Source organism: Macaca thibetana, chromosome 12 (genome assembly GCF_024542745.1).
Source record: "Macaca thibetana thibetana isolate TM-01 chromosome 12, ASM2454274v1, whole genome shotgun sequence".
Classification (NCBI taxonomy): domain Eukaryota; kingdom Metazoa; phylum Chordata; class Mammalia; order Primates; family Cercopithecidae; genus Macaca; species Macaca thibetana.
In genome coordinates, this window is record NC_065589.1 from 50,834,032 (window position 1) to 50,860,209 (window position 26,178).

At 36.7% G+C, this 26,178-nt stretch overlaps 1 protein-coding gene across 1 annotated transcript in view; it reads left to right on the forward strand.

Annotated features, from left to right (window-relative positions):
- Nucleotides 1-25,875, forward strand: part of TMEFF2 (transmembrane protein with EGF like and two follistatin like domains 2) — a 1,316,754-nt gene extending 1,290,879 nt beyond the window's left edge. Inside the window, exons 9-11 of the mRNA XM_050751619.1 lie at nucleotides 19,216-19,339; nucleotides 21,779-21,937; nucleotides 25,485-25,875. Of these exons, the coding sequence (XP_050607576.1) occupies nucleotides 19,216-19,339; nucleotides 21,779-21,937; nucleotides 25,485-25,581 (380 nt within the window). The 3' untranslated portion in view covers nucleotides 25,582-25,875. The remainder of the gene's footprint in view (nucleotides 1-19,215; nucleotides 19,340-21,778; nucleotides 21,938-25,484) is intronic.
- The last annotated feature ends 303 nt before the right edge of the window (nucleotides 25,876-26,178 follow it).

Here is a 26,178-nt window from a genome sequence, read left to right on the forward strand (position 1 = left end):
TTCCAATTGATGGTATCTTAAATTTTCTCTGCACCATTAACCACTGGCTAACCAACATAATAGGTGGACTTCCAAAAACTACAATTCTTCTCCAGATAGACTAAATGGCCTACTTACAATGATCCACACTGAACAATTTAATTCCCCTGGTATTTTAGAGCAGCTTTTATAGACATGGCTGGAGATTAAGTTTACAATTAAAAAAAAAAAGAAACATAAAAAAGAATTCCATTTGCATAGTTTAAACTAAGCAAACAGATACAAAATATACACATAGTAAAAAGACCAGATGTAAATAAATAAAATTTTGATTTTGGCCTTCTTTAGTTTGTGAACTTTCTGTACTTTCTTTTGTTCTTTTCCTATCTATATTTTCTACTATTCTAAAATCAATGTGAATTGCTTTTATAGTGAAAAAAGCCAATATACTTTATTTTTAAGAAAAAGATATATAGAACCAAGCAATTTAGCCCTCCAAGAAAACCCCACATTCTTCACATTGAATGACATACAGTTTCCTATTACAGTAGTACACAAAACACCTATGGTTATGACTATACCTACAGACTCAACTGAAAGAGGAAGGCAATCATAGGAATCTCTCCAGGCCAAAAAAAAAAAAAAAAAAAAAAAAAGCATTCTGTCTCGATTATCTATACCTTTCACACAAAATTGTTTTCTGGCCTGGAATTATCCAGATGACTGACTCTCATTTTCTTTCTAACTCCACATGTAGAACTCTAAGACAATTATTTACCATTGAAAAATTGTGAAGAAAACACCAGATTAAAAATAAGAACACACAGAAAAATTGGGTATGAGTATATAAGAATTCTCTGTACTTTCTGGGTATTAATCCATTCTCATGCTGCTAATAAAGACATACCCAAGATTGGATAAATTATAAAGGAAAGAGGTTTAATTGACCCGCAGTTCTGCAGCGCTAGGGAGGCCTCAGGAAACTTACAATCATGGTGGAAGGGAAAGCAAACACATCCATCTTCACATGGTGACAGCAAGGAGAAGTTCAGAATGAAGGTGGGGAAAGCCCCTTATAAAACCGTCAGATTTTGTGAGAACTCACTATCACGAGAACAACATGGAGGTACCTACCCCCATGATTCAATTACCTCCTACCAGATGCCTCCCATGACATGTGGGGATTATAGGAACTACATTTCAAAATGAGATTTGGGTGGGGACACAGTCAAACCATGTCATAATCTTTGTAACTTTTCTCTAAACCTAATCTATTTTAAAGTAGATTTTTAGGAGACACACATGGCTTCTGGAGTTCTCTGCCTTTTGCCCTCTCATGACATTAGAGATTCACTGAATATTTCTGACCTCAAGCTCCTACTTTATCAAAGAAAAAAACTACATCTATACACAAACACATAAATATATGTGTATGCATGTATAGGTATATATGTGCATATGTGATATATATGCATGTGCATGTATGTATACACACACACATATATATAAATACGTATTCATGTTCTTAAGCTTACATACCTCTTAGGAGGTATGTAAGTTTGTTACAGTCTCAAACAAAATAAGAGGTACTAAAACAAAATTTTAAGTCACTATATGATTATAAAATAATATTATTTAATAATACTTTGGCAAGTAGAAAACCTATGTAATATAATGGACATTGAAGAGGCCAAATCTGGCCGGGCGCGGTGGCTCAAGCCTGTAATCCCAGCACTTTGGGAGGCCGAGACGGGCGGATCACAAGGTCAGGAGATCGAGACCATCCTGGCTAACACGGCGAAACCCCGTCTCTACTAAAAAAACACAAAAAATTAGCCGGGCGAGGTGGCGGCGCCTGTGGTCCCAGCTACTCGGGAGGCTGAGGCAGGAGAATGGCGGGAACCCGGGAGGCGGAGCTTGCAGTGAGCTGACATCTGGCCACTGCACTCCAGCCTGGGCGACAGAGCGAGACTCCGTCTCAAAAAAAAAAAAAAAAAAAAAAAAAAAAAAAAAAAAAAAAAAAAGAGGCCAAATCTACAAACTTTTTATCTTAAAAGAACTCTTATTTTCTTGTGATAAATTTTTCAAAAAGAAAGCAAAGTTTTGCTTAAAACCATTTCTCATGGATGTTGCTGCATAGTCTAATTTTTTCCTTTCACTTCATGATATACTTATCTTGCCTTTAAATTTACATCCTCAAATTCCTTGCAGAAAATTACAAATGCCCTTCCCCCTACTTTAGATATCACATAGCTGTAAGTTTTCATTTCATAATCATACATTATCTATTATTTAGTAGATAGTTCAGCCCTTAATAATTTTTGACTACACCATGGATTTTTTCCAGTTAAAATTAATTCTACTGTAGACATACCCAAATACAAACATAGGATTTCCAATGTAATCTCAAAAATCATAAGGGATATCTGTCATGTTTATACATTGGAGTTTAAATGTTTCTTCTCATTTTTTCCATTGTACAAAATAGCACTACCAAGATGTTTTAGCCAAAAACTGCATCATCTTGGAATTGTTCCTACCATTTTGCAATACATAAACAGGTCATATTCAATCCACCTGTAAGGTACATGCAAAATAAAAGTAATTTTTTTCCCTTCTTCCACTGCTACTACCCAAGTTGAAGACTGGGATATTGTCTTTCTCCCACACCACTGTACTGATCTGTTTGCTCTCCCTGCTTCCTCTGTGTCCCCTTAATGATCCATTTTCAGTAACAGTCAGTGTCATGCGTGTCCGTGTGAAGAGACCACCAAGCAGGCTTTGTGTGAGCAACATGGCTGTTTATTTCACCTGGGTGCAGGTGGGCTGAGACCAAAAAGAGAGTCAGCAAAGGGAGATAAGTGTGGGGCCGTTTTATAGGATTTGGGTAGGTAAAGGAAAATTACAATCAAAGGGGGGTTGTTCTCTGCTGGCAGGAGTGGGGGTCACAAGGTGCTCAGTGGGGGAGATTTTGAGCCAAGATGAGCTAGGAAAAGGAATTTCACAAGATAATATCATCGCTTAAGGCAAGGACCGGCCATTTTCACTTCTTTTGTGGTGGAATGTCATTAGTTAAGGCAGGGCAGGGCATTTGCACTTCTTTTGTGATTCTTCAGTTACTTCAGGCCATCTGGGCATATCCGTGCAAGTCACAGGGGATGCGATGGCTTGGCTTGGGCTCAGAGGCCTGACAGTCAGATGTGCTCGAAACTACCCAAATGCTTTCCCATTGATCTTTAAACTAGGCCAGGCACAGTGGTTCACGTCTGCAATCCCAACACTTTGGGAGGCTGAGGTGGGCCGATCACCTGAGGTCAGGAGTTCAAGACCAGCTTGGACAACACAGTGAAACCCCATTTCTACAAAAATAAAAAATAAAATTTAAAAAAAGCTGGGCATGATGGTGGGTGCTTGTAATCCCAGCCACTCAGGAGGCTGAGGCAGGAAAATCACTTGAACCCAGGAGGCGGAGGTTGCAGTGGCCAAGATCGCGCCACTGCACTCCAGCCTGGGTGACAGAGTGAGACTCAGTCTAAAAAAAGAAAACAAAAATCTAACACAATATTTCTTAGCTTGGTATATAGTAAGGATCTCACTGACCTCTCCAACTTCATTTTATCCCTCTCTCCACCATAGCTGGCACGCTGTCTGTTCTAGCCACAAGGCTGTTTCCTGGAACACTTCTTTCCTGCGTTTGTCTTTCTCTCTGTGTTCAGTCAGTCAGAAGCTCTTCCTGGGCTATCTCTGACCAGCTTTTTCTCATCCTTCCTTTCCTCAACATGACTTTTATCACCTCTCTAGTATCCCATGCTATTATTCTGTATCTGAGCACCCTGTTTTTTCCTGTGACAGTTCTAATTTAGATGTTGGTTTTTGTTTTTGTCTATTGTCTATCTCACTCTCTAATATGCATGCTCTTCCGGAGAGAAACTGTCTATTTAACTCACCACTATAAATACTATACTTGTAGTATTTAACACATAGAAGGAAACCAGTCAATATTTTAAGTGAATCAATATTATTGATGAATTAATTAGGTGTGGATAGGATCAAGCTCTGGTAAATTTAGAAACCTCATGAGAGAAAACATGTTTCTTACCTTCTCTGAATCCAGAGGGCTACATAGTCACACATCAAGAACCAAAAGTTGTGGGTTGCTATTGGCAACATCAATCAAAGCAAAAGTGAGGGGCTCTGTTGATTTATCAGTGTCATATTTCACTCCCAACTCTGAACATACCTATTTTGTGATTTTTCTATTTCAAAATTAATGGTTCCCTATAAGCCCAATTCTAAATGTTAGCCATTTTACTTCTATGAACAAGATAGATGTTTGATTCTCTCCAAATTCAAATTTGTACATGTCTTATAACCCCTATTGATTTCTTGAGTGGTTAACCATGTACTTAGAAAGGAGTGTAATTATATACCTGGAGGGTGTTAAACCTGTTAAAAGGTAAATAAACACTATAAGATCACAAGGTACCATTTAGTTAATAACTAATCTCCAGCCCTAAATGATGTCCATGTGGAAGTAAACTGTTTAGACTCACATTGGATCCTTAACTGTTTCTAAAGTAGTTGTTTGCACTCCAGTTATCACTGACTAGAAATTAAGGAAGTGCCAGAAGCAAGTCAGTTGTTCAAAACTGGGAAGAAAAAAAAAATTAGTCTTAGCTACACATCAGCTCTTAAAAACATAATTTTGAGGATGCAAATGCAATGAATCAGGGGTACTTCGACTTAAGCTTAAGCTAAGGTGATCATACAATTTATCATTCATTGTAGGAAACTTTTGAGAGTAAAACAGTACACCATTAACAATTTATGCTGGGAAAATAGACATAAATAAACCAAGACTTTCCAGGTCACATCCTAGCCGAAACCAATCTTTCGGCCGGCTTTCATTGACTCCATTTGGACTATTAAAAGATATACTTTATCAATATGAGTTTGATTGGTAAATGGTTACCAACCATTTACAAACCCTAGTTTTTCTAGGGCTGCCATAACAAAATTACCATGAAAGAGGAGACTTAAAACTACAGAAATTTATTATCTCACATTTCTAGAGGCTAAAAGACTAAAATTCACATATTAGAAAGGCCACACTTTCTCTAAAGTTTCAAAATGAGAATTTTTTCCCGGACTCTTCCAGCTTTTGGTGGCTCCTGCATGTTTTGGTTTCAGTGGCACATCTCCAATGTCTGCTGCCATTTTCATATGACCTTCTGCTTGTGCGTCTTCACTTGGCCTTCTCTTGAGGACACTAGTCATGGATTTGGGGCCCACCCTCATCCAGTAAGACCTCATTTTAAGTAATTACTTATTTCCAAATAAGATTACATTCTGAGGTTCCAGGTGAATGTGAATTTGGGGTAAACATCGATCTACCCAGGACAGTGACCAATGAACTATTGGTTATTATTTTACCAATCACTAGATATAATATTTTGCTGATAGAAAAAAAAAGTAATGCTGGGCATGAAAAAAACTTGCTCATTGGTATTATTGTGTCTCTTTGACAGGTTAAATAGAGGGACAACCCGGAAATCTACCATGGATCTTCACATCATTAAAAGTTTTATTTTAGGCAGCATTATCACTTTCAATGACAGTCTTACTGTGCTTAAAAACAAAGATATTTGATTCACTGACATGTACCAATAGATTGTTGAGAAATACCAAAAGTCATTAAATTCTTCAGGGCTTATACTGGGTTTTGAAGTTATTTTTAGCAAAACCTATAAAATTCTTAGAGTGATTCCATGACTTTTTTATTGCCAGTTTTATTTAGAATGCTAATTTAACATGTCAAACCCACCTTCAGAAATACTCATAGCGCAATCAGCTACATTTGTTTCTTAAAATAATTTTATCTTATCCTTGACTATGAGAAGAGATGGTATACCTTCTAGCTCTTTCAATGAGAATCGCTTACATTACTTTGGTCAGGTACCATCAAATGGCAGTAGTCCAGATTTATAAATTAATTCAAATCTACACAATAAATTTTCTCCTTGCCATTTCTGGGCCATGACATCATTCAGGAGACATACACAAACCCATCAACATTTGCTTATGCTTGACCTTTCACACCATTCACGGATATCCTTCTTGTCTTTCATGATTAGCAACACATTTTTGCTCTCCATATTTTTACCTTTTGCTGAAGGAGACTGAAATATATAGGAAATATGGCTTTTACCTATGCACCTAGTCTTTTTGTACTGGAATATATACTTCATATTGAGTAACCTTCTCTGCCATATTGCACCTTACCTTGTCACTGAAGGTAGGGATTGGTTGTACCTTTATGGACATTTCACTGAAGTGGTAATGAGCTGGCTCTTTGATGCAAACAACCAGGGGCATTAATTTTTTCAAAGCCACCACACTGAGGTAGAAGTGGCTACTAAACATATCTCCTATGCCTATAATATTCATTTATTCATTCATTCTACATATGGAACACTCACTTTGTGTCAGTCTCTGTCCTAACCGTTGGCTATATATATATACACACACACACACATATACACACACACATATACACACACGCACACACACACAAACATATATACACACACAAACATATATATATAAACCTGGAAACAATACACAGTCTCTGCCCTAAGAGAGGGTATAATCTAGTGCACAACTTTCTTGTGTGTCCTGAATAGGTAACAGGTGTGTTAGTGCAGCGATCCACCTTAGCCTTCTGGGTGGCTTGGGTGGCTAGAGCCCCAAGGCTGATAATGTCCTCTTGTTACCAAAAATTCCATGTATTTTTTTCTGTATGTATGGTGATGTGAAAAATTTGGCGATGCCGTAATCTAATGCAGTGTTTCCCAGAATGAAGTCTGATGGAATAGTCGCACAAAATGTTCCTCAAAAGAGCAGGGAGGTTCCATTGAGAAATGAGTCTAGGAGCACTACATAATGCTTATCCCCTCCTGCCATTTCACAGTGTAAGTTAGCCTTTTAAGGGCTCTGAGGAAAGCAGTAGTAAAGAAACCAATATAATTTGGTTTAATCCACTCTATCCCAAATTTATTTGACTACAGAACCCCTTTTTCCCATGAATTCTGCTACAGAAGTAGTCATGCATCAACAGAGCTCCCCTCAGGAAACTCTGGTCTAAAGAGCATGTCCTATGTCCGTAAGGCTGCAATTTAGAAGCACAGGTGGCCATTTGTCCTGCCCCATGAAACCAAAGAGATATTTCTCACCTTCTGCCTCCTCTTTTCTGCTGTCAATACCCACTCTTCGTTTTATTATCATTTATCTCAGTTGCCACAGTGAAACAAATAGTAATTTTGCCTCCAATTGTTTTCCTCTATTTGTCTTCTTTCCTGCCCCTGTTACCCTTCTTGTGGCTTCATCTTTTCCATGGACTAGCTGAGCTGATACAGAGATCACCAGTGGCCCAATGCTCCTTTACTCTCATCTGTAAATTGAACAATCATAAACATCGGTATAATCTGCACCTTTTCTCAGCTGTGTTATCTGTTCCTATATTTGAGAGGATGCTTCATTTGCTTTCACACAGGGTGTTCTTGTTGTCAATTCTGTTAGTTATCCAACAGAGTCATTAAAAAAGCCTGGAGATTTGAAAAAATTGGTCTCCAAATATCTGAGAATTGACAAAATCCAGAAATCTCTCACAGATGTTGGCACTTGTTACAGGCACACAGCCCATTCGTGGAGTGGTGTGTTCTCAAAAGAGACAAAGACATTCTAAAACAAAGTGAGTTTTCCAGGCTGACTATGAAGGGTAAGGAAGGCTTGGCAAGCTAAGGTCCCCCGAGGACTTCCCGTAATATATAAGAGTGGATGCGGGAAGAGCAGCAGAGGCCAAACCATGGCTCACCCACTCATAGACCACGGCGGGGACTGGCACTTTACAGAGAGGAGCAAAGACAGACCTGGGACCAGAAAGGTGGACCACTGTAGGACAGTTATCAGGGGAAGGAAGGGGTATCCAGGATGCAGGAAAGCCTAGCATCAGGTAGCCAAAGCCTGTGAGAGTTAAGAAAAAATGGTGACGTGAGGTCAGGACCACCAGGCTGTACACTATTTGTACATCAGTGTCACCTAGAGCACTTTTTAAAAGACAGATCCAGGCCCCTCAGCTGGCAATTCTGATTTAGCTGATCAAGACCAAAGCCTAGAAATCTATTTTTCACAAGGGAAGGAGGTGAGTCTGCACTAGAACAAGAAACATTGCCCTTAAAATGGGAATTTTAGTGTACTATAATTTTCATTATATTTTATCCTTAAAATTCACTATTTGTGAGAGATCATAGTAGAATTGTGTTTATACAAAACTCACAGATTTACGTATCTATATACATACTTCTGTGAGGGGTATCAGAGCATCAGCAGTGCCTTCTAAGATCCTGTGATGTCCAAATACAGTACTAAGGTGCTGTACCTATACTGTGGCTATCTACAATTTCTAAACTGGGTAGTTCATTAGTGTTTAGAATTAAACATTAAACTTAAATATTCCATTTAAATAATAGAAAACATTTCTAGCTATTAGAAGCACTTTTACTACCAATTTTATGGAACTTTTTAGTTTCCTTTTTTTTTTTCAGAAGTTCAGTTTTAAACCAGTTTTCATAGATAATTTTACATTACTTCTAGTGTCTTTTCTCAAGCACTTTTGAGACTGCGTTCAAAAAAAGCCTATTGAAGAGTAAAAGCTATACCTCTGTTCCTTAGTTTAATAAATTATAAAAACCCCTCCAGTTCTTTTTAGAGTGCTCTTGTAGAAAACCAAACTGATCACTAGGTTTTATTTATCACAGTATCATCAAGTATATCTGTACTTCTAATTTTGGTGTTTAGCATCTATTACCATAAAATACTTTTAAGTTTGAGAATAAATGCATGGTTTTATTCAGAAGCTGACAAGTAAGGAAAATGTTTTATTAATTTAAAACACTAGTTTCTATTTTGAAATTCATTTGCCTGTTTTTTGTTTTTGTTTTGCTTTTTTAAATAAAAAATTCCTTCTGCCCTGAAAAATTTCAATATTCTTACTTCTGGACAATGCTATGCACACAGTATGAATGGCCAAATTAGAATCTATTAATTCAGAATTTACCATACATAGTTCCACTGTGATTTTTAAGGTATGACATGCATACAAATGACAATGTTTCCACCTAGAACGAAAGTTCCCGTACTTCAATCTTTAAATGAAAGGGGTAACAAATGCTTCCTTTCAGAATCACACATATCCCTGGCTAACAGAAGTGATATTATTTTAAAAACTCGATCTGTTCATTTCTCCATTAGCCTCACCAGAAGCTGTGGAAAAAAGAAACCACATCCCCTTCTCTGACTGCATTTCTTCAGGATCTGCAGCTACTCCCCTCTGGCAGATATTCTTTCATAAGGCAGTTCTTACAGTACCACTTGACATGCCACCCTCACCTACAAAAAGCTGTTCACATGAAGCAAAGTTAAGATTCCTTTTTTACTGCTTTAACTTTTGGATATTTTTCTGGAAGCTTCCAAATATCAGTAGAGAAACCTAGGGAAACATTCCTTTATTTTAAAAACTATGTGTTTATCATCTTATTGTGCTATGTTCTGTGCTACGTACAGAGACTATGCGATTTTTTTTAATCAAATATATTACCACCCTTTAAAAGGGAGTTTCTGAACTAACGTGTCACACAGACAAGTAAACAATAATGAAAATTTGGTATGGACGGTGGCGGAATAGGAGAGTGGTTTTAGGTCAGAGGGGCAGTGAGCCCAGACTGAGGAGACAGAAGAGAACATCGCAGAAGTTTCTTAGAGGAAATAATGCCAATGTTGAGACCTGCGTGATAAGCAGGACTTAGGTAAATGAAAAGGAAGGAAAGTGAGCATTCCAAGCAAAGGGAATAGCATATGGAAAGTCCCAGAGGGGAGAGAGAAATTTCATATGATGAATGTGGGAAGATGCAGAAGAATTGCAAAAGATGAGAATGGAGAAGCTGGGACTAGATTCTGAATTGCCTTCTTAGTATTGTTAGCATTTGGCTCATTAAAGGAATAATGAGGAATAACTTGAGAATTATTTCTTTGGGAAGTTTTAAGGGCAATCATAATGTACTCACGTTTTCTTTCTAGAAAGATCACTCTGGCCTAGTGTGGAAAATTTATTTCGAGAGGGCAAAATTGGAGGCACGGTGATTTTCTGACATATGGTCTGATTTTAGTGAGTAGCAGTAGAAATGTAAAGAAACAGACAAATTTGGGAGATCCTTAAGAGGTAAAAATCACGGGACTTGGTGATTTACTCATTTAGAATTTAAAAGTGAAACCCAGATTTCCAGTTTGGTCAATGAGTAGATAAATATGCCTGGGATAAGAAGCAGGGGAAGGAAGTGGGAGAAGGATCTGATGAGTTTGAGGTGCCTGGGAGACCCTAGGAATGTTGATATATAGATACGAAGCTCTATAAAAGTATGATCACCTGATCACCTATAAAAAGGTGATCTGGGCTGACTAATCAATATTTGGAAGTCAGAGGCAGTAAAATGACAAATAGAGGCCTTGGGTGAGGATGAGCGCTCTCAGGGAAAGTGTTTAAAGTGAAACAAGAGAAGAGCCTTAGGGAAGTATCAACATTTAAGGAATCAGTTGGAAAATGGGAGCCTACACAATAGACTATGAAGGAGCAACCAAAAAGAACAAGAAGTGGGATGTGTGTGATTCTGAAATGAAGACTTTATTACCCCTTTCATTTAAAGATTGAAGTATGGGAACTTTAGTTCTAGGTGGAAAAATTGTCATTTATATCATGGAAACCCAGGGAAGACAGGGCTTCAAAAAGGAGGACGTGGTCAGCTGTAGTGAATATTACTGAGAGATTGTGACGGCTAAGGCCTGAGAAGAGACTACTAGTTTTAACAACAATGTTGTTGGTAACATTGGTCATAGTAGTTTCTCTGAAGGGGTGACCAGAGAGCTGCAAGAATGAGTAGAGGTGAATGCAGAAGTGAAAAAGGGGAGCAGAGACAACACTTGTAAGTGTCACTGTAAATGGAATAAAGGAAACAAGAGGTCTACCAAGGGACATGGATTGAGAGGGCCTTTTCCATTTTTATTTTAAGAAGGAAGACACTTGAGTATGTTGAAATGCTGATGGAAATGAGCAAAGACTGAGGGAGAGTTGAAGATACAGGAACAAAGGGAGATAATTGATGGAGAGCCCTTGAGGATGATGGAGGGGTTGAGATTCATGATGGGTTGGCCTTAGACAAGGTACATGGGTTAAAAGGCAAAAGAAAAAAAAAGAAAAGAAAGAAAGAGGGAAAGAAAGAAAAGAAGAAAGAAAGAAAAAGAAAAAGGAAGGAAGGAAGGAAGGAAGGAAGGAAGGAAGGAAGGAAGGAAGGAAGGAAGGAAGGAAGGAAAGGAAAAGAATTGTTTTTTAGAGTAGCAATAGAATCTAGGTGGGATAAAGAATCAGGAGTCATAAAACACAAATGATAAATAAGATATGAAGGCCAGATGTTGTTGTGTATTTTAATAAGTTCCTAACTATCATACTATACATATTACACTGGAAAGAGCCGTGACTTCGACAGCACTTCTGTTTACTAGTTGTGTAAATTACTAAGACAAGTAATTTAACTTCATTTTCCTAATCTATAAAAAAATGGAAATTTTATAAATCTACCTTGAAAGCCTATATTAAGGAATACATTTTGATCATGTTAAGTCAGTATTAACATAATGATGGTCCTGTTGTAAGATTCTCAAGTAACTGAAAACATATTTACTATCGTCTTGTCTTAAGAATCAGTTTTCTTGGTTGTCTTTAGAAGATAATAAGCAAAATCACTGGAAGACAACCAGTAGCTTTAGCGTATGGATACACAACACATAGCATAGTGCCAGACACATAATATCTACTCAAGAAATATGCATATAATAAATTACTGAAAGACAGCTTGGGGGTTCCATCTATGTTATTCAAACCTTTGCTTTCACTATATTCCAGTAAATGCTCCAGCCTCAATCCTCTTCACTCTCTGCTAGTTAGTCACTTCAGGGTCATAGAAGAAAACAAATGCATCACCTGAGGAGGTTTGTCTTGACTATTAATCCATTTTTGCACACACAGCCTACAAAGAAGAAAATCGCTTGGCTCACATGGCCCAGAAGGCTAGAGTAGATGGGACCTGATCTGTTGCTTCTCTCCTCTGTTACTTAGTGTCATTTTCAACATTGTCACCAATGAAGCTCACTAAGAAAGGATGCCTGAATTAACCACAAGCAAATAAGTTTGGTCGAAAATGCATAGATTTAGTTCAAGACAAAAAGGAAGAGAATAAATATATTCTTAGCATAAAATGGTTTCCCACATCATTTTCTTTCTCTAAAGTTTATAGCAAACTTTGTCTCCTGAGAACAGCTTGAAAGTAAGGAGATGCTGAGGGGAAAACTCAGTGGGGAGAGCTGCAGCAAATTGCCCCAGATAAGCTTAAGGCAACTCCAGCTCTGGACTCCCAAGACGCTAATGAACCATAGATTCCTACCTCTTCCCAAGGCCTGATATTTACAGAAATGTTATCAAAGACATCTAAAGTTCCATAAAATATTGTATTTTTAAAAGGTCTTCAAACCAAGTCCTGTAAACCGATAGGAGTTACCCACTTGCTGAGAGTTAATAGGCTCTTGACTGAGTGGTGAGGTTTGAAAAGGACCATTAGAGACAGAACACAACTTCTCCCAGCGGCCTGCTCTCTTCACTGTTCTGAGGGCTCTGCCATCGAAAGCCAGGCAGGGCATTGCCGAGTCAGAAAACAGCAAACAACTAAGGAGCTACTTATTTTGCTCTTAATAATAAAATGTTTTGAGGTCCAGGATTTCTAACTAAATCTATATGAGCCTTTTTATGCCAAATTATTGGATTATAATTGTATTTGGATGTCATAAGTGAAAATGTTGCATACAATTTTTTCTCGCAAGATTTTACAGATTTTTCAGTATTTATCTATGTAAATATATTACAAGTAGAAACTGAGTTAATAAAAGCCCATGCAAATAATCATCCACTATTGTTGCATTTCAATTACTCCAGTCTCCAAGTTACTATGTATATTTGAGATGCTGGTACTTTTTCCAATTTAAATTCTAGCAATTCCTGAATCATGTCATCAAGGCCTTGCCTGAGAATGCAGTAACATGAAAATTAGTTTTCTTACACTTTATTTTAATTTTATATTCAATAAGAATATTTATAGCATATGCAAGCAATGATAAGGATAATCACATTTCACATTTTATATTAGTACCTATGACTGGTGGAATGAAGAGGAATTTCTGTTTATTTGCATCCATCCTCTTCCCAACCCATACCACTGCCTTACTAGCAAAGTTTCTGATCCAAGTAGTTTCAATTATTTTTCTGAAAAAATAGAATAATGTTGAACTTGCAGAAGAAATGTTAAATTTGTAGCAAGAATGTTGAAGGACATGGTCTCTGTTGTGAAGAGTTGTTTTCTAAGTCTTTAACAGAGATTACATAACAAGAATGTTATATCTGGTTGTCTGCTCTTTACAAAACTTGAGAATTGATTGTATCCTTAAATTCTCTGTGTCCCTCACGCTAGGCTGTCACTTTTAGCTAGCATTTTTATTGGAGTCTGTGTCCCAGAAGCTTTAGAAAGGAGAGACTCTTCTACTCATCTATGCCTTAAAGAAACTATGACAGCAGGTGAGGCTATTGTGGAATCTGTTAAGTTGCAGGAACTCAGACTTCATTACATCCAGAACCCATTCAATAGGAATGCTTTTCTAGTCTTTAAAAAACTTCGATCGCAACTCAAGCTAGATATGAGGTTTTACTGCCTCGTATGTTTATACCTGATAAGATAAGGAGAGGAAATCATAAGAATTGTATATCTTCTTTGAAACCAACTCTAACCAACAATGGGGACAATCATGACTTTATTACTATATTCATAAGTTTTTTCTGTCCCAGGCACAATGTTAATATAAGGAGAACAAAACAGTTTTTCCTTTTCTAGTTAAATAAAAGTAGTTTCATTTTGCTTTGGAGAAATGGCAGTAAGTAGGGGAAGGGTAAAACTAAGTAATTACAAACGGTGTGCAAGAATATGAATATTTCAATACTGGGGTTTCCCTCTACTGTCATTACATATAAAAAATAGCAAGATTACATAAATACATTTAAAATTGAAAATTTTTGTTTTCTATAAAAGTATGATACATTTTGTGGGCCAACAGCAAAAGATAGATGAAAAGATAATAAATCAAACTGTAATACTCACATGCTTGTGCATGTCAAGATCATATGGGATGTTAAAGCATGATTTTAAAAATTGAATTGAGGTCCACTAAACAAAAGAAAGGCAATACATTACATAGTAAAGGTTCTCTCTGCTAGAATGTCTGAATTACTGACATAGTCAAAATGCAAGATATTTTATACCCTTTCAAAAGGTAACATGTTCCATAATTAAGGCAAAAGTAATTTATTTTGTTTAACATATATAAATAATATCTCTATTTCTCGACATCTTTCTCCTAGCATATCAAAATAATATTTTATAATAAATGTTAGTAAATATTCATGATTAATCATAAGTAAATTTTAGCAATAGAAATAAATATTACTTTCAGAATTCAATGAACTTAGAGTTCCGAAATAATCTAATCAATATACATTAACAGTCTACAACATTCCTGAGAAAGGGCCACACAGCTCCTTTCAATACCACCAGAAGCCCACTACTTTACAATAGAACTCATTCTCCTATTGAACAGCTCTAGTTGTTTAAAAATATGCAGTGGAGATCTGCCCCCCTAAAACATCCACTAAATTCCTGATGTTTCCTCTAGTTTAGGATCTTTTCAATTTACTCGGAAATGCTTACACAGAATCAGACTCTTTTGGATGAATCAGTGGCCTAGGAATTTGATTACATTTGAAATAAAGTCCTAATTAAAGTAGGGCATTACCAGAGAAATATCATTTGCCCAGCCCCCAAAGGCCTTGCAGACTGTAGCGAACAATGGGTAGGGTCTAGTTCTCTGGTCTGTACAACAGAAGTTTGACCTTATAAAACTTCAGAATTGAGTGGACTGAAGAAAGTTAACATGTAATCCCCTCAAAAAATAAACAGAAATTCGGAACTAGTCACTTCTCTCAATTGAAATATGTAACTGTTAAAGGAGTAAGATACTCATGTTGTTTTGTCAAAGCCATTCCAATGTGAAGGCTGCATAGAAGTCAAATTATTTTAAGAATGACTAGGCAGTAGAGCATCAGAACAAGAGAAATGGGTTAACTGACTAAATATTTAATAGCATCAGAAACTAATAACCTGGTGCATCTGTCTCTGCACCTGGGACTCTGGGTTTGCTAGTTCAGGTTGGTTTTTTAAAACACACCAACTTGGGTGGTTGCAGTGACTCACGGCTGTAATCCCAGCACTTTGGGAGGCTGAGACAGGTGGATTACTTGAGGCCAGGACTTCAAGATCAGTCTGGCCAACATGGAAAACCCCCATCTCTACTAAAAAACACAAAAAGTTAGCCAGGGTAATGGCACATGCCTATAGTCCCACCTAATAGGAAGGCAGAGACACAAGAATCACTTGAGCCCAGGAGGTGGAAGTTGCAGTGAGCCAAAATCACGCCACTACATTCTATCCTGGGTAATAGAGTAAGACCATCAAAATAAAAAACAAAAACACACCAACTTGAAAAGCACTTGGATAGAAAATACAACTTAACTTTCAGAACTTCTTTGACCAACCTTTAATCTTTGTCCAAAGGGAAACATTCTTTTTTATAGAAATATGGATTTAGTCAAATTTTACACTGTAATATTTCTGCTTTGATCCATAATGTGTTCTTTTGATAAATTAATTATCTAAACAACATCTTATTTTCAGCTTTTTAGGGAAAGGAATACAGGGGCAATGGTAAACACATACACACACACGCATGTACATACTGGACTGTATTGATTTAAGTCTGAACTGCTAAATCTGGCTTTGCCCCCTTTCTACCCACTTAACCTTACTTGACTTGCAGTAAGGTAAGGCCTCGCCATTTGCCATTCTCTGTCTCTTTAGCTTTCCCTGTTTCTTTCCTTGCAAGCACCAGGGTAGAAACAATATGTGTAGCTGTACTATAGAACAGCCCACTTCAATAGCTCTTGACCGAAGTGTTGACTAGCAATGGGCATGAGCCCTATTAGCTCTGCTGCAAACAACTCAGATTATATCAGAAATTGTTCTTCAAAAGGTCAGGAACTCTCTAGAACAAACCATTTATAAACATGTAAACAGGAAACTAGTTGAGGATTTTAAACAGAGACATGAAGAGTTTCTACCACAGCCTCTTATCTGTTTTAGAAGAAAGAGCACAACCCTTACATTAAACCTCTTTTTTTAAATGGAGGACAGAGAAATCAATGTCTAAATCATAAGCTACTGAAGGAAACATGCAGACTTCCCGATATATATATAATTTTTATATAATTTAAAATGTTTAATGCTTTGTTATTGCTTAATACCTACTATACATAAGCATTAAGATCACAAACACTATGGTTCATATACATGTTTGTTTGGATATTAGATTTCTGTGTTTCTACTCTTCTTAATATACTAAAATCTCATTTCTAAAATATGTCTATTCCATTACTAGCAGTGGTTATATATTCAGGTTTTCAATCAACTGATTTACTTGTTTGGATTGACTATAAATTTGTTGACATATATTGATGATTCCTCATTTTCTTGCCCAGAGATCATTTCTTCTACTCATTTATTTTCAGTCTCTCTGCTTTCTTATTTGACAGTATCCTATGAGCAGCATAACAGAGCATTCCAAGCTCATAAGGAATAGTGTAAACTGATTACCAGATTTTACGATGGAAACTATTCCCTGCCCATGTGATCACCCTGGCTGGATAATGAACTTTGTGAAAATATCTATGTCTTACCACACTAAGGCAACAGCCTCATTCAAACAAGGTCTTATTTTTCCCTTATACTTCAGTTCATAATTGTGAATATGGCACGAATCCAGAAACAAACTGTCAGTATGGGATGAGGTACAGTGTTAAAAATAAAATAGACTAAAAACTGGATTTTCACTTTTAAAAATTCTTGATATTCTTTTGTAACTGACAGAAAGAAAAATAGTCCTAATAAGATGTGTTTGAAAAATACTATAGCTGAAAAGACAGTGTATAACTGAAATTTAGGGAACTCACAGAAAATTTCCCTGCATGCAGGTGTTCAGAAGCACTGAGGGGTTACTAATGAACCCTAAATAGAAGTGTCAAATAGTTTGTTATGGGAAGAAGGTCCAGAAATAAAAGTGAAAATCAGAGCTGGTTCATTACACCGGCAGTGTGACTGGCAAACCCCACTGCTAACGTCTCCTTTAAACCGCAGGTGCATGGTTTGAGCGCTATGGTGTGTAGCCCCCGGCCCTGGCACAGAATGAACACAGCCTCCTCCATGTGTTCACAAATTGCCCTGCTTCCATTTTAGTCACATGTTCCCATGTGGGAAATTTCACCCAACACCACCACTTTAATTTTGGTGTATTTGCTTACTGCAGCTGCACTTGCTACAAAAACATCATACCACAAAATTCCAAAGTAACTTCAAAGAAGAAGGAAGAAACCAAAAAAGTTCTATACATTCTTAGTTTTCTCCATGGAAGTAGTTTGTTCAGTTTAATAGCAGTTATCAATGTGGAAATACTGTAATTCAAACAAAAAAAAAATCACCAACCATCCTAGCTAAAGAGACACAGATAAATGATTTAAATGTCATCTACAGGCTCTCTAGTATACTGATGGTAAATCCCTTACAAATTTGGGTGTGTAACATAAAATATTGCCCATCATAATGATGCATATAATTATCTCTACACAAGAAAAGACTATACATATTTTACAACTTTTTTCAGACTTTAATGTTTTGCAGATGGCATCTGGATCTTAAAGATGTATAGATATTTTGCAGCTCTGCTTAATCATAAATAATACATTTGTCTGATTCATTAATACCAGAGGCATGTTTTTTCTCCCGATGAATATGCTTATCATCCATGACTGCCAATAATAAAAACCCTTATATGGAAATAACCCATTTCATAAAAATAGGAATTCACTTGCCATTTTCCATTCCTGCTGACTAATTACTAGGGTGTTGAAGAGTACCTTCAGATTGAAGAGTGTCTTCAGATTGAGTTCATAAAAGCTATATTTCTCATGTGTTTGGGCAGAAATTTTCAAGAATGTCATATTTCAGATTTAGTGAAAGCTCAAGGCAAAAGTTTTATCATGAAATGAACATATTAAGACTCAAAAGACACTTAAAGATGACATTACAAATATGAAGCAAATGTATTTGGACTAACAAAGGTCAAAAAAATTCAAATACCTACAAAAACATGGCAAAACAAGTAGAACATGTTGTAATGGCACGCAAAAGTGTTCATTTTAGTGTTTATTCTTTATCATGAGTTTAGGTTTCACATAGCATTGTTAATATAGGCCAAATATGCATTTAAATATATTTATAGTATTCAGTGTCTACTATGTGAATATCTACATAAGTTATTTTGAAATGACGTTTTCTTGTTCAATAGGTTTATTTTGGCAACAAAAAAAATGTATGGATGCTAGTGAAAATCATGTTTGCAGTAGATTTTAAAAGCCTCAAAGAATACATTTGTTGAAATTTGCATTCGGTTTGAAAAACGTGTGTTTAACAATTGAACACGGCCATATTTTAACTTTTAAGCTCTCGTATTGTGAAAGTATCGAGGTATTACAGCAATTTACTCTTAAGGACATTATGCTGGGCTTTGAAATTTAAAAAATAGGATATTTCTTCTTGGAGTATTTCATGATCAAGTACAGTCCCTATGCGAGGAAAATTAAAGCTGTCTGACAAGTCCTAGAAACACCACTAGCTGTTAAAGACGTAGGAAATTGCATAAAAGCATAAAAAGCACTGGGTAATTTTGCAAATTTCATCTCTAAACACAATTGTAAAGATGTCTGTCTTTCAGTTCTTTCTTCCTCTTATTTCTGAAGCATAGCCCTTTAGTTCTTGCCGTTTTAAAATCTTTGCCTACCATAGCTTTGCTTCTTAATGTACTGGTTGATCTTACCAGGCTAAAAAAGTATTTACAGGGGGTGCTTGCTTTTATCTGTATTCACAGAGAATGCTAACAAATTAGAAGAAAGTGCCAGAGAACACCACATACCTTGTCCGGAACATTACAATGGCTTCTGCATGCATGGGAAGTGTGAGCATTCTATCAATATGCAGGAGCCGTCTTGCAGGTAACATTTTTACTCGTAAGCATAGTTAATGTATAAAGTTAATATGTAGAAACTAAATTGTGATGTTTATAGAAAATTGGTCGACATTCTTCTTGAATGGGTGATCAGCAACAAAACTTTTCTCTGCTTCTCCTGTGCATGTATACACACACACACATACACACTAAAAAATATATATGTGTGCACCTTACACACTATATAACACATTACTAAACTCTTCTAGTAGAATTTGAAATTGTACTTTGTGCATTATAAGCTCCTTAAAGGTACCAGTTCCTCTGTATTACCTCTCTTTCTCCTGAATACAGAATAGTACTTGGCATATATCAAGTCCTCAGTAAGTATTTATCAGACAAATGAATGGATGAAGCCTCATGTATTTTAGATAGCATAGTTCCTTCTCAGAGTTCATCTCTTCCTAAGTCCTTCAGGTCTTCTCATAAATATCATCAATCCTTGTTTTGCCAGGCACTCACTATTTTCTATAGATCTGCTCTCCCATGGAGCCTTGCAAAGTGAAATCATTAGCTATACCTCCACAGTTTCAAACTCAGTAGAGACACAAAGAAATTGTCTATCTGGATTTAGTTTATGACTATAAATACTGGCCAGGCATGATAGCTCACACCGGTAATCCCACACTTTGGGAAGCCGAGGCGAGAAGATCACTTGAAGCCAGGACTTTAAGACTAGCCTGGGCAACAAAGGGAGATCCTATCTCTAAAAAAAAATTTTTTTAAATAAAAAAATTAAAAATTAGCCATGCAGGGTTGCATGCACCTGTAGTCCCAGGAGCTACTTGAGAGCTGAGATGGGATGATCCCTTGAGCCCAGGAGTTCAAGCCTGCAGTGAGCTATGGTCACACCACTACACTCCAGCCTAGGCAACCAAGCAAGACCCCATCTCTTATATATGTACAAATATATATTTATTTAAATACTTCTGTGTATTCATGTCTAAAATATAATTATTTCAGAGATGGCAAAGCCAAAATGAAAACATGATTTATGTTTATTTTTATTTACATTAAGTACAAGTGACATATGATGAAATAGGTTGCATTTTTGCCGGGCGCGGTGGCTCAAGCCTGTAATCCCAGCACTTTGGGAGGCCGAGGCGGGCGGATCACAAGGTCAGGAGATCGAGACCACAGTGAAACCCCGTCTCTACTAAAAATACAAAAAATTAGCCGGGCGCGGTGGCGGGCGCCTGTAGTCCCAGCTACTCAGGAGGCTGAGGCAGGAGAATGGCGGGAACCCGGGAGGCGGAGCTTGCAGTGAGCCGAGATCGCGCCACTGCACTCCAGCCTGGGCAACAGCGTGAGACTCCGTCTCAAAAAAAAAAAAAAAAAAAAAAAAAAAAAAAAAAAAAAAAAATAGGTTGCATTTTCATTTACAACAGAAAGTTTCTCTCTCTGTCTCTCCCCCTCCCACTCTTCCTCCCTTTCTCCACCCCTCCACCTAGAGCTGTCTTCCTTTCATGTTTTCCCTCCACAAAATATACTAGCACAGGCCTTCAACCGAAGTCAGGCAGAGTGAACAAAACTGAGAAGTTACTCCTACTACCCGCTCACTCCCCAGCAGTGTCATTATTATTAAACCCTTCCTGATAGAAAAAAATTCTCAGGATGTAGTTATAAGAAATTCAAAGTGAAGTAATAGAATAGTTCCACAAAATCAATGACATGATGATCCCCTTTAAATATTGTTTTCTTATGAGCTATTTTCTCATTTAATAGACACATGCTAATTTTCATATGTAGATTGTCTACCTGAGCTTTCCATGAGGGTTGAGTGGGAGAGGCAACATTCATTCTCAGATGAACACTACCTCGTCTTGTTTTGCAGAACTATATTGCCTACACCATACTTACTTTTTTATAACAAAATTTGACTCTATCATCAGCAGATGATTTTTTGACCAGAAAACTAATGACTCATCCTGTAACTCTGATCCTAGTATTTCTCAACATTTATTCTGACAATAGCATAGAGAATGTTTCATCCAAAACAAACAGACTAATTTTTATACCCATGTCATAAGAAACAAATACTTTTTCAAGTAAACATGTTGACTTAGGTTGATTAAAGAGCAAATTAAATAACATGTAAAGCTCACCTTTCAGAAAATATAGAAATAACAGTCATTCTTGGACATGTATTATCTCTCTATATTGTCACCAAAAACAAATTATCGAGTAATCCTCCTACCTTTGAAATTACTATCATAAATGTAAAAAGAAACCACATATCTTATAACTGAGAAACACAAAGACATCTTATTGAAAATAAGTAGTTGTGAGCCATAACCACAAAGTAATATTTATTTAGAAAGGGACACAAAAAGCCCTAATTTTGTGATGAAAATAAATGCCTATCAATCAACTATAAAAATGAAGGCAGCAGCTACAGGTAACTGGGCACTATAATTTCTTCCAGGTGTGATGCTGGTTATACTGGACAACACTGTGAAAAAAAGGACTACAGTGTTCTATACGTTGTTCCCGGTCCTGTACGATTTCAGTATGTCTTAATCGCAGCTGTGATTGGAACGATTCAGATTGCTGTCATCTGTGTGGTGGTCCTCTGCATCACAAGGTCAGTAACAGCACTTGGTGGCTACCCAAATAAAGGGATATATTGTTCCTCCTTTATTTAATCAGATCCCTCTGAGTTGAGTTCCTTCATGGACTCTGTGGCCATCCATTCTCTCTGAGTCCTATGTCCTTAGCATAAGAGTATTTGAATAGCCAGTGGAGTGGTACAATAGCATATTGGGGTGGTACAAATTACTTTCCTTAATTTTGCCTGATGATAAAGATTATTTATTTTTACCTACTTGAATTAGTATCCTTATCTACCTGAATCAGTATCCTTATGTACCTGAATCAGTTTTAACATATCTTGGTATAATAACAAACACATTTTTATCTTAGGATGACAAAATAGTTTTCAGTCACAAAATGCACAAATACATGTAGTTGTACTTTTATGGTAAATGAAAACCATAGATACATAAAAACATGCAGCAAATATCACAAAAAACTCTTATATCAAATTCCCAGCCGAATCAAAAGGCAATTGTTTCCTGGAGAATCAGGTTGAAAGACACAGGGGTTTCCATCAGTTTCAACAGAAAAGAAAACCATGATTAATTAGCAATGTCTGACATTGGGCCTGGAGTAAAGGAATGAGGCCAGTATTGCTTAATTTCATTAGCATACAAACCAATGATAACCAAGAATTGGACTTTAAGCCAAATGCGTATCATTTATGTTGTGTGTAACCAGAAAAGTCATTGAAGATAGTCCTTACTGACTTGATTTCACTCTTCTATAAAAAGTTCCAAGGAAGTTTCTAAGATTTTCACCAAATTCACCAGGCTTTTAGACTTTCTTCATTTGTGCAGCTCTCCAGTAAATCAAAATATTTCTCTAAAAATTGTTTTGAACAGATACAAAAATAAAAGAAAGTATCATATCTTTAGAAAATAGGGCCATAATACATTTCAGTATGGTATTGCACTATCTTCTTTTAGTATAAGTGTTGCATTTGCTCTTGAAAAAGACAAAATGTGGTTCATAAATCCTCGCCTGGACTAAAGGCTTAAGGGAAGATCATCGACTAAAGCTTTGGGCTGCTCTAAGCCGAGTTGAGTTCATCAACTCGACTCTCACGTTTAGATGCCAAGTGATTATATTAAAATAGATTCTGGGGAACATAAAGATAACGAGAATCCAAAAATATGCATATAAAAAGAAAAAGAAAAGAATCTGAAACATAGGAAACTGTGCCATATTACTCTAATATCTAGCCAATATCAGTACATGAAAAACAAAACCTATATTTAATGGATATAATCTCAACAATGTGATTGCTACTTCGACTACTGACACAAATGCAAAACTGTAAATACTTTAGCAGATGTTTTCAATTCTGTTATGAATCACAGTTGCATTCCCATACATAATAAAAACAACGGAAATATACAGGGTCCTTTCCTCACGAGAAATTGTGTAAGCGTATATTATGTGTGTGTATCATATATGTGTATACACATATACACACATATATATGCACATTTAATAACATTACAGAGAAGGAACAATTATCTCCGCTTTCAAGATAGAGACCCTGAGGTAGAAGTTGGCAAATTGCTGACTTTACACAGCTGAGCAACAAGGGCAGAAATGGGGTCCAGGTGGCCTAGTGCCAGAGCCTGGGCACTTCACCATGCTCATACTGCACCATGTCTGGTAAGGATTTTGTGTATTCTGATGCTCAAGATTATCTAAACTGAGTTCCAAATTGGAGTATTTTTCCAAGGCATATGGACTTATTCATTTTCCGTGTTATAATAAACTAAAACCTGTCCTCAATTTATTGGCTTTTGAGGAGAAGACATAGCACATAAACTAAATTAGTATTTTGTAATGCCTTTTACAAATCTGCCTTAAGACCATCAAACCTTCTAGAGCCTTTCCAGGATTCATACTAGTCAATAAAGCACACCAGTTCCCAGTGTGGATTCATTTCACTCACTTGAAAACATTCTGCTCTGAAACCAGACTTTCCAACTAGGCTCTCTGTCCCCAAACCCCAGAAACCCTACTTTCCTGATGACCTGGCCATATTTGTCTGTCAAGACCTATTTCCAAATAGGTCTTGCTAAAAGATTTACAAAATTGCGGCAAGCAGAAGTCCTCCCATTTCCTTTGATTTTTCGTCTTCCTCATCTGGTCTCTCCTGTCTTCTGCATCTCTCTTCTATCTCTTCTCCTTCTTTCTACTTTCTTATTTTCTGTTGGGCTTGACTATTTTAGCCAAACACCTGCCCTCCTCCTAAACACCACATGTGTCACAAAAAATATGGACATGTGGAGACATATTTCAAAATGAAACGAGTTGCCCTGTTGAGAAGTTGGATTTTTGATCCTTTTATTTCTAGCTCCCATTTGCTGGGAATGTGATTTCAGCTCCCTGTTCACTTTAACAGATCTATCCTCGGTCTAAAACTATACATATATATATTTATATACACCTACATACACACACACACACATACATAAACCCATATACACACATGATATATATGTGTATGTATATTTATATATTTTCATATATTCTGATACTTCACAGATTATTACAATAGAATTTTATATGAACTTTCCATTATTCTCATTTGCATAGTCAAAGCATTTTTTGTTACAAGAAAAAAAATACTAGACCAGAGATTTTCAGATAATTTGACTGAATATTAGATTTTTATAGATGCTAAATAATTGGTACCAATTTATGTCCTTAATCTATACTATTAAGGTACAAAAATGATATTACGCTGGTCCAAAACAATGTTCCTTTCCATTACATATCAGATATTAACAGTTGGCTCATTCTCTGCTGGTTTGATAGGATTTAAACTCATGACATTGAAAAGTCAATATAACATTCATTCTTAAGACATTTAAGGCCGGGCGCGGTGGCTCAAGCCTGTAATCCCAGCACTTTGGGAGGCCGAGACGGGCGGATCACGAGGTCAGGAGATCGAGACCATTCTGGCTAACACGGTGAAACCCCGTCTCTACTAAAAAATACAAAAAACTAGCCGGGCGAAGTGGCGGGCGCCTGTGGTCCCAGCTACTCGGGAGGCTGAGGCAGGAGAATGGCGTAAACCCGGGAGGTGGAGCTTGCAGTGAGCTGAGATCCGGCCACTGCACTCCAGCCTGGGCGACAGAGCCAGACTCAGTCTCAAAAAAAAAAAAAAAAAAAAAAAAAAAAAAAAAAGACATTTAAAATATAAAATTGTTGAAGACCTTTAAAGTGAGATAAAATGGGCTCACGACTTGCTTGATTGCATTGTGCTGAGTCATTCTTTGTGCCTTAATGAGTAAGCAGTTAAGGACAAAGTAAATGTCTTCCTCTTCAGCTTCTGCCTGTGTTCAATTCCCAACAAAAACTTAAAGACAACTGCACAGAGAAGCAAAATAATAACTTTTCCAAAATAATCCAAGTTTCTACTAATGATAAATTCTTTCATCTGTAATATTTTAATAATTTGCTTAATCCACATCTTTGCTCTGTGATTGTAGGACCAAACTTTAGGTAATAGCATTGGACTAAGATTTGTAAACTTTCCAACCTTCTAGGAAATGCCCCAGAAGCAACAGAATTCACAGACAGAAGCAAAATACAGGGCACTACAGTTCAGACAACACAACAAGAGCGTCCACGAGGTTAATCTAAAGGGAGCATGTTTCACAGTGGCTGGACTACCGAGAGCTTGGACTACACAATACAGTATTATAGACAAAAGAATAAGACAAGAGATCTACACATGTTGCCTTGCATTTGTGGTAATCTACACCAATGAAAACATGTACTACAGCTATATTTGATTATGTATGGATATATTTGAAATAGTATACATTGTCTTGATGTTTTTTCTGTAATGTAAATAAACTATTTATATCACACAATATAGTTTTTTCTTTCCCATGTATTTGTTATATATAATAAATACTCAGTGATGAGAAAAAATTGGCATTCTTAAATTTGCGGTATCTCATAACTGTAAATATAATCAGACTAGTACAATCTGTACAGCTACCAATATTTCATGTTTCTTCTCATCTTGAGACAGCACATTAGTTTGTACAGGACTCAGTGGCTAGGTTTTGAGTGATTCCAAGATCAAGGGAAATGATGGTTATTGGAAAAGAGAAAAAAATAATTTACTTTTTATCAAGTGAGGATAAAATATTTCAGATCTTTGAATCATCTCTATTTCATCAACTTTCTTCCCTGGCCTTCCATTTTCATCCCTAGAGCAGAAAGATCTCT